We start from the raw sequence: 8832 nt of genomic DNA, 5'->3' as shown, positions 1-8832 counted from the left end.
TCTGGTCCACATATAATATATAATTGATTCTTGAAACTTCTTACCAAAAGTTTTCCTTTCTTTTTAAGAAAGCAAGATAATATATACACCATGATACTAACAACCATTCTTCTTAATATATTATTAGACATTACATCACCATAATTACAATATACAAACTCGTGACCATTATTCACGATATTTTGTCATTGTTGTGAGTCCTGATATGTATTGACTCATGCAATATCAATTGACTTCACCGCAACTACCATAATTATAAGCGCCCGATAGGAATGCCTTTGTTCCACCCTCTGCTTGCACATCTAAAATTTCACCCCAGGTTTGTTGATGGATCTGGTCTTGTTGAACAGGTTCGGATTCGAGGTTCAACAAAAAAGCCCACTGAAGAAAGTGCGGTCAGTTTCAGAAGGTGTATAGACATCGAGAAAAGAACATGTTTGCAAAATCTTTTTTATACAAACTAAAAGAAATCACAGAACCCTGCCGGTTGTTGGAACGACGAGAGCCGGGCCGGGTGTGCCCACTGGAATCAATCTTTAGTTGAATCATTACTATGTGGGCTTGTGGGGGTTCGATTTAACTATTGGTCTTACATCTTTCTTTCACCTTCACAAGTAAACCTCCTTTCATTCTTAGTGTCAAAGACAACACATAGTTAGGACACTTGCCATTCTCCAATTGAACATCAAATTCAAACATTTCTATCACAGAAGCTGCAATTGACTTCATCTGAATATAAGCCATGTCTTTTCCAAGACACATTCTTGGTCCAGCATGAAACACCGGAAATTTAAATGGACTTTCTTGCTTATAAACCCCATTATCATCAAACCATCTTTCTGGTTTATACTCACAACAATCTTTACCCCAAATATTCTCCATTCTTCCCATGCTATAAGTTTGATAAGTTATAAACCAATCTTTACCAATAAAAGTCCCATCTGGTAAAATGTCATCTTTCAAACAAGACCTTGTATCAACTGGTACTGGTGGATATAACCTCATGGATTCTGAAATAGCTGCATGGAGATACTGCATTTCTCTTAACTCATCGAAATTATAAGCTTCACCAATCTTTTTTCCATTTCTTCGACGAATTTGAACTAATTCTTCTAATATCTTTTGCTCTATATCTTTCCTTGTAGACAATATCCAAAAGAACCAAGTTAGAGCTGATGATGTTGTGTCTCGACCAGCTAGGATGAAACTAATGACAATGTCCCTCAAGAATTTAGCTGAAAGTTGATTACCATCCCCCATGAATCTTGATAACAAGTCTTCATCTTTCTTCTCATCCCGCTCTTCCATTCTTGACTTTATTATATTATCCGCGAATTCATGCACAATCTGGATTGATTTTTGTAGCTTTTTCTCTGAACCAATGTTCAAGATTTTCTTGATTTTGTAAAGGAAGGGAATTGCATACATGAACCTACCTGCACTTAGAGTTGTTGCAATTTCAAAAGCTTGCATGAATTCACTTTCAGCTCCTCCTAAACAATTTGGATCCACATTGAATGCAAGCTTGATGATATTATCAAATGCAAATCTTTCTAAGATGTCTTGAATGTCAATAATTCTATCCCTTTTTGCTGCTTCTTGAAGAATTGGAATCAATCGTGTATGAATCTCTACCTGTTATGACATAATTAAGTAAATAAAAGTATTTCTAACGATACTTAACATAAATGAAGTGACAATTCAATTTAGTATCAAAACACCAATACCATCACCTATAATAAAAAAATAGGACTAGTGGACTCATTTATTTTTTTTTTAATTTTTTTTGAGTTTACACCCGGTATTTAGTACCTTCTTGAGGATCCCACTTAGGACGACTTCATTCCAAGAAATCAAACAAGAAACTTCTGATTTAAAGATGGAGGAATACGTGACATTCCATCACAACCTTTGGTGGATCATTCACATCCATCTTGTTAGTAAAATTGTATTGTATTTCCGCAATCAAGTCACATATAAAATAACTACTAATAAATGAGCGAGTCGATGATCAGTTGAAACTTGAACGAGTTATGTTTCCTGACTAATTTTGCCAAGTCTATTAATTAAAGAGCAAAAACATAAGTCCCGCTAAACATTACCTGTGCAGTTTGTATGACAAAATTTCTTAGAGATCTGGTGCTAAATTCATAACTTGCAGATTTCCTTTGAATCCTCCAACTTTCACCATCAACGTTAAAAATTCCATCGCCGATGAAATCTTCAAGCCGAGTATAGAATCGAATTCCTTTTTGGAAATTTTCAAAATTGGCTTTGAGCATGTGTTCAACATTGAGTGGATTCGCCGTCATGACGCCGTGAACATTTCCGGGCCGGTAGAACACGGCGGTGTTGGTACGGCAATTAGAGAGTACATCCGTCGTCCATTCCAGAAAACGGTGACGGTTAAGGAGAAACTCCGGCAATGCTCCGACGACTGGGTAGATTTTGAAACCGGATTTTTTGGGATTTTGATTGAGAAAATAGATGAAAAAAAGAGAGATGAAGACACTGAAGATAAGTGTTGGAAGGGAAAAAAATTCCATGGTTGGGAATTTGGTGGGAAGAAAACGAAAATGATAAGATAGATAATAATAATAATAATGCTGTCCAATATGGTAGTGGAGAATTGTCTCGTGAACAAAGTATGAGACGGATAATACACTATTGTTATTCAATTCATGTCAAAAAGGAACATTGTCGTCCATAAGTTCTCTGTCACTGTCTTCTTACTATATATTCATAAGAAATAATAATGATAATACATAACTTTCTTCATAATTTATGTATATCTATTAGTTATCTGAATTTTTAAAATTATAACTTAACTATCGAATTTAATATTTTACACACATAAAAAAAGTGAAAGATTTTCATAAATTAGTCTCTTAATAATACATAATTTTCTTTATAATTTATGTACATCTATTAATTACGTGGATTTTTTCAAAATTATATATCAAACAAATAATTTTGTGTGTTAGATTTTAGATTATATATTGAAAATATTACAAAACATGATACTATTACTTATGATGTTTTTGAGAATTTAATACATGAATATATAATTTAGTTCTTAACAAACTAACAAACAACTCTTAATTTCTAAAATTAAGGAGGCTAGCATGTGTAACAGAATATTCATCCATCGTCTTTTTTTAAAAGAGAAATAATTAATAAGAAGGGATTAGGCTACAAAAATAAACTTTCAAAAAATATTAACTTGCATTCATTTTTGACTAACTGATCTGCAACTTTATTTTGAGTTTGGCATAACTAACAAATTATGGGAGTTTCCATCAAGTACTATAATTGTTAGGATCCATGATTATTATTGCAAGCAGAATTGTTGCGATTAAATATATTGCGCGTTAAATTAATAATATATTAAATATATTTACACTATATGTTTGATATAGTCATCGATTCTTTTGAAAGGTTTTAATTGTTGCGAGTAAAAATATTAATGACGAGAAAAACATTTTTCATTATGATACTAATACTTCTTTATTATTGCGTCCAAGCTTGACTGAAGAAGAGTTACGGAACGTAAAAAAAACGAGCATATTATGTGTAATGATTTTGTCATTCACGATAAATAATAAATAAAATAAAAAAAATCATTTCATTTCAGAATCACACCCAAAAATAATGCAAAAAAGCGACGGACTGTGTCGCTGTCTTGGTCAAACTCGACGTAAAAGTGACATAGTCACTTCCGTCGCTTTTTTTCTTGACGCTTTTCTAAAAGCGACGGACAACGTCGTCCCTAATATTTTTTAATTAAAAGAATATAAATAAAAAAATGACGGAGGCCATCGTTTTATATTTTTTTAAAAATAATTATTTAATATAAAGCAATAAACTGTGTTGTTTTAATTATAAATTTTTAATTTTTTTCTTTAGAAAAGTGACGGATTAATGATTTCTGTCCGTCGCTTTTTGCTCTTGCTGTTCTTAAAAATTTCAAGAAAAGCGACAGACATAGGGTAAAAAAAATCCGGAAAAGCGACGGGCTAAAGGACCCTGTCCGTCACTTTTCTTCAACATTTTTGATAGCAAAAACCTGATGTCAACCTGCAATCAAAATTTAATTCACTTCATAGCAATTCAATCCATTCCAACACAACTAACAATAAACAAAATAGGCAAAATACATAATAACAAACATAATTAAACACTTAAAGGAATAAAGTCATAATTTAGAATGATTTTAACAAAAATATTCAAAATGTTCGTAAACTAACATAGAGAACCTAATTAAGACTATTTACTATGTATTCAACACCATCGTCAGAGTCATCCAAAGTGGACCCTCTTGAATAACGGGGCGGATTCTGACGGACGAGGTTGAGCAATTGTTTTTTAATTTGCTCAACTTGTTGATTCATAATTTTTTGCTCCTCAACCTTTTTTGCCTCAGATTCTGCTAATGCGCGTATAAGTTCTGCAATTTGTTGAGACATAACATTTATCTGAACCCTATCAACGGCCTTGACTTGATGTGACGATCCAATACCTTCTAAACCTGATTGGAGTCGTCGTACGTCATTTCTAGAGTCCATTTCATATATTCGGCCCTTGTGGCTCACTCTAATCACTTTTTCTGTCCAAATTTGAGTGGACTATTCATGTGTTAGCTGGACCGAATCTCCCATCTCACGTATGTGCCTCTCATAATCTTGCTTCATATTAGAAAATAAAAGTTATAATCAATATATATATATATATATATATATATATATATATATATATATATATATATATATATATATATATATATATATATTAAAAATAAAAGTTAGAATCAAAATATATTATACATTATATGTTAAATAACTTACATAGGCTCCTTCAGCCCTTTCCTCCACCCACTCATCCGGATCCGACGCATTAGTCTTTTTTCTTCAAATGAGTATTTTTTAAGATTTCATGATGATAAGGAGTGCGTCCTAATTCTTTTTCCTATAAATAAAAATACAATTAATGAAATAATATTTTATCAAATAATTTCTTTAAGAAAATGAATTTGAACTTAAAATTTAAAAACCTTACCATCTCTCTCTGAAGCGTACCAACACTCTTTGCACCTCCGGTGTGCAACGAGCCACCCTTTAGGCTGGCTCTAGTTTTTTTTCCTTGATCGGACAAAGCTTAAATTCTTCAGTATCCCAATACCGACATAATTCTTCAAATATATGAGACAACATCCAACTCAAAGGTGCCCGATCATCTCTAGCTTTCTTTAGCCAACTAGACAGTCTGACGCTCACTTTTCTTTCAAAAGTGGTCGCAAAGATCATATTGTACCTTGACTCCCGGTACATAAAGCCTGAAAAAAATGAATAGCGTTAAATAATTAATTAAGTAAAGTATAGTAAATATATTAAACTTAACTTAAAAAAATAAATTTAAACATCTATATACCTTGAATTCATTAAACATCGCCTGACAGATACTGTTTGGAATCTCCCGCCAAGAGTGATAGGGCTTAGTATATAGTCTCCTAACACTCTCCTGAAGAGCCCTAGAAGCCTCCTTCGAAGGATGCCACCTGCAAGACACATAATAAACATGTAATTAGTTCATGAATAATTTATTAATATAGCAAAAATAAATAAATTAAACATTAAACTTATGAGAATCCATCAGGCTCAATCATAACTCTCCCAAGTCTATCCCTCTGCCTAGGAGCTAACCCAGGCACATCATGTGATGCCTCTGGTCTAGAAGTAGAAGAAGGTGAAGTTGATGTTGTAGGAGTGTCAATCTCAACACTAGAATCTCTAATTCTCATAATAGATATGTAAGGAGACTAAGATTGGGGAGATGAAACTGTGGGAGATGGAGTAGACAAAGATGCTACTTTATGGAGTCGAGCAATAACCTATTTGGGCAGCTGGTAGGTCTGATCATATGAAGTATATCTGACTTGTGAAGAAAAAGCGCTGCATGGTCGGCGGAATTGACTATGGTAAACTAAAGGATCTATAGTCTCAAAAGGCACAACATGAATATGTGTAAGACTAGCTCGGCAGTGCCGCATCTCCAACGCTGAAGAAGCACCAATAAAAAAATTTGTATAGAGAAAAATCATTAATAGTCCATATTAAAGAAGCACGCATAATAAAATTCTGCTTAGTTGATATATCATAAGTCATTACACCTTCAAACCACAATTGTTTAAGCTCATCTATCAATGGTTGTAGATAGACATCAATCAAAATTTAAGGATTACGAGGACCCAGAATAATACAGCTTAGAAAGATGTACGGACTTGTCATGCATATTTCAGGAGAAAGATTGTACAGGGTAAGAAATACAGGCCATCAAGAATAAGGTGAGGTAGCATTAGAGAATGGTGTGAAGCCATCTGCACACAACCCCAATCTTACATTTCTTGGTTCACTAGCAAAATCCGGATACATGTTATCAAAATGTTTCCATGCTTCTCCATCAGATGAATGAGACAAGACACCTGACGTCCTTCTATATTCACGATGCCATCTCATATGTGGGGCAGACCTCATCGATGCATACAACCTCTTTAATATAGGAATAAGAGGTAAATAATGCATCGGTTTAATTGGGACAATTTTTCCAACAGGAGTCCTCTTAAAACGAGCTACTCCACAAAACTTACAATTTTCTAATTCACTATCAGTCTTGTAGAATAACATGCAACCATTAACACAACAATGAATTCTATCATACGACAATCCTAACTTGTAAACCAATCTCTTTGCCTGATAGAAGTTCTTAGGTATGTTAAACTCAGGATTAACCAGTTCGCCCAAAAGTTCAATCATTGAGTTCATAGCCGCATGAGGAACACTTCAATCTAATTTAATATTCATTAACCTAACTACAACTAACAAAGCAGAATGCGGACTCCCATCACATAATGGACGACTAGCCTCTTCTAATTGTTGATATAAGCGTCTTGCTTCTTCATTAGAAGTTTCATCAAAATATTATTCAAGTTCCATCCCATATTGAACCCCGAAAGTATCATTGACCATTTCATGAACCCAATCATGTTGAACTCTATCATGTAGAGCCCTATCATATTCAACACTAATTTGACCATGTGGTGCAAGCATATTATATTCATCCACAAGCACCAAATTATAAATTATATTATTCAATCCATCTATTTCTCCATAATCAATCCATACAAAATATCTAGGCTTAAATCCATTACCATACAAATGAATCATAATTATATCTGGATTAAAAAATTTCAAGCGCCTACATTCACGACAAGGACACCTAACCAATCCATTTCTCTTAAAAATATCAAGTGTCATGGCATGATCGATAAAACTTCTTATACCGTCAATAAATTCAGGTTTCAAACCACCACCAACTTTATAATGCATGTTATACATCCACAAGCGATGATCCATAAAATTACATATATTCAAGCTTAATTAATTAGTTCATAAAGACTACAATTCATCGAGACTACAAGTGTCATTAATTCAAGTTATAATTAATTAATTCATATAATAGTTCAAGTTATGATTAATTCAATTTATAATTAATTAATTCATATAAGAATTAAGTTCAAGTTATAATTAATTCAACTTATAATTAATTTCAAATTCTAATCATTTCAAGTTATAATTAATTAATTCATATAATAATTAAGTTCAAGTTATGATTAATTCAACTTATAATTAAGTTCAAATTCTAATTAATTCAAGTTATAATTAATTAATTCATATAATAATTAAGTTCAAGTTATAATTAATTAATTAAAATAATAATTAAGTTCAACTTATAGTTAAGTTCAAATTATAAATAATTCAAGTTCTAATTAATTCAAGTCTGATGTTCTAAGTTAAATAAGAACAAAATTACAAGTTTCAAATATATACAAATTAAAGTTCTAAAATACGAGTATTCAAGTATCTAATTAAAGTTCAAGTTCATAACAACATAAAATTCTAATTAATTAGTTTTAAAGTCTAAAAGTTCAAAATTTATCCAAACCAAAATCATTTATAAAGTTCTGAATTCCTAAAATTCAAGTATCTAAAGTTCAAGTTAATAATCACATGAACTTCTAAGTTCTAGTTACTCCTAAACTTTAAAGAGTTCAAACATATACAAACATAAAAATTTTAAAGTTCAACTTCAAAATTCCTAAAGTTTAAGTTCATGACTTTGAATATCGTCTAACTCTAATTAGCTTAATTAGTTCATAAAGACTACAATTCAACAAGATTTCTAAAGTCAAAAAAATTTCAAGTTCAAAGTTCTAAGTTCAAGTTCTATATTATATTCAAGTATCCTAAAATTCAAGTATCTAAGTTATAATTAGTTCTAAAATCTAAAGTTCACAATTTATATAAACCAAAAAAAAATATTCTAAGTTCAAAAATCCTAAATTCCAAGTTCATAACTTGAATATCTTCCAAACATCAAAAATCATTCAACCCAATATTTTTCTAACTTGAATATCTTCCAAGCATAAAAAATCTTAAATTCTAACCTCTAATTACTTCATGTTCTAACTTTAATTTTATCTTCAAAAACACTTCAAGTCCAACTAAAACAATACCAAATTCACAATCTAATTATAAAAAAACCACAATTCAAACTAAAGCCCTAAAATCTTCATTCACATTCTAACTTTAAGAACTAACCAACTATGTTAATAACATTTGAACATCAAGAACACTTTAATTCCAACTAAAAAATTATTCAATTCACAATTTAATTCAAAAAAAACCCCAAATCAAAGCAAAGACCTAAAATCTAATTTCTAACATTCACCAATTCAAAATCACATATACAAATTAACTATGTTAATAACATACATTA

The 8832-nt window shown here is 31.5% G+C and overlaps 1 protein-coding gene across 1 annotated transcript; it reads right to left on the bottom strand.

Moving 5' to 3' along the window:
- LOC129877349 (cytochrome P450 CYP94D108-like) lies at positions 1 to 2617 on the bottom strand. Its single transcript, XM_055952841.1, has 2 exons — positions 2103 to 2617; positions 1 to 1635 (listed from the first exon to the last, which is right to left on the bottom strand). Exons 1-2 carry the CDS (start codon positions 2544 to 2546, stop codon positions 577 to 579), a joined length of 1503 nt encoding a protein of 500 aa, XP_055808816.1. The 5' UTR covers positions 2547 to 2617; the 3' UTR covers positions 1 to 576.
- Between the last annotated feature and the right edge of the window lie 6215 nt (positions 2618 to 8832).

This window comes from Solanum dulcamara, chromosome 12, assembly GCF_947179165.1.
Source record: "Solanum dulcamara chromosome 12, daSolDulc1.2, whole genome shotgun sequence".
NCBI classification, from domain to species: domain Eukaryota; kingdom Viridiplantae; phylum Streptophyta; class Magnoliopsida; order Solanales; family Solanaceae; genus Solanum; species Solanum dulcamara.
The sequence above is the reverse complement of the archived record's forward strand: the minus strand, read 5'-3'. Positions and strand labels throughout refer to the sequence as shown.

Coding starts and splice junctions, on each gene's coding strand:
- LOC129877349 (XM_055952841.1), bottom strand. CDS start 2,546: ATGGAATTTTTTTCCCTTCCAACACTTATCTTCAGTGTCTTCATCTCT. Junction 1,636..2,102: donor TTGTCATACAAACTGCACAG/GTAATGTTTAGC, acceptor ATGTCATAACAG/GTAGAGATTCATACACGATT.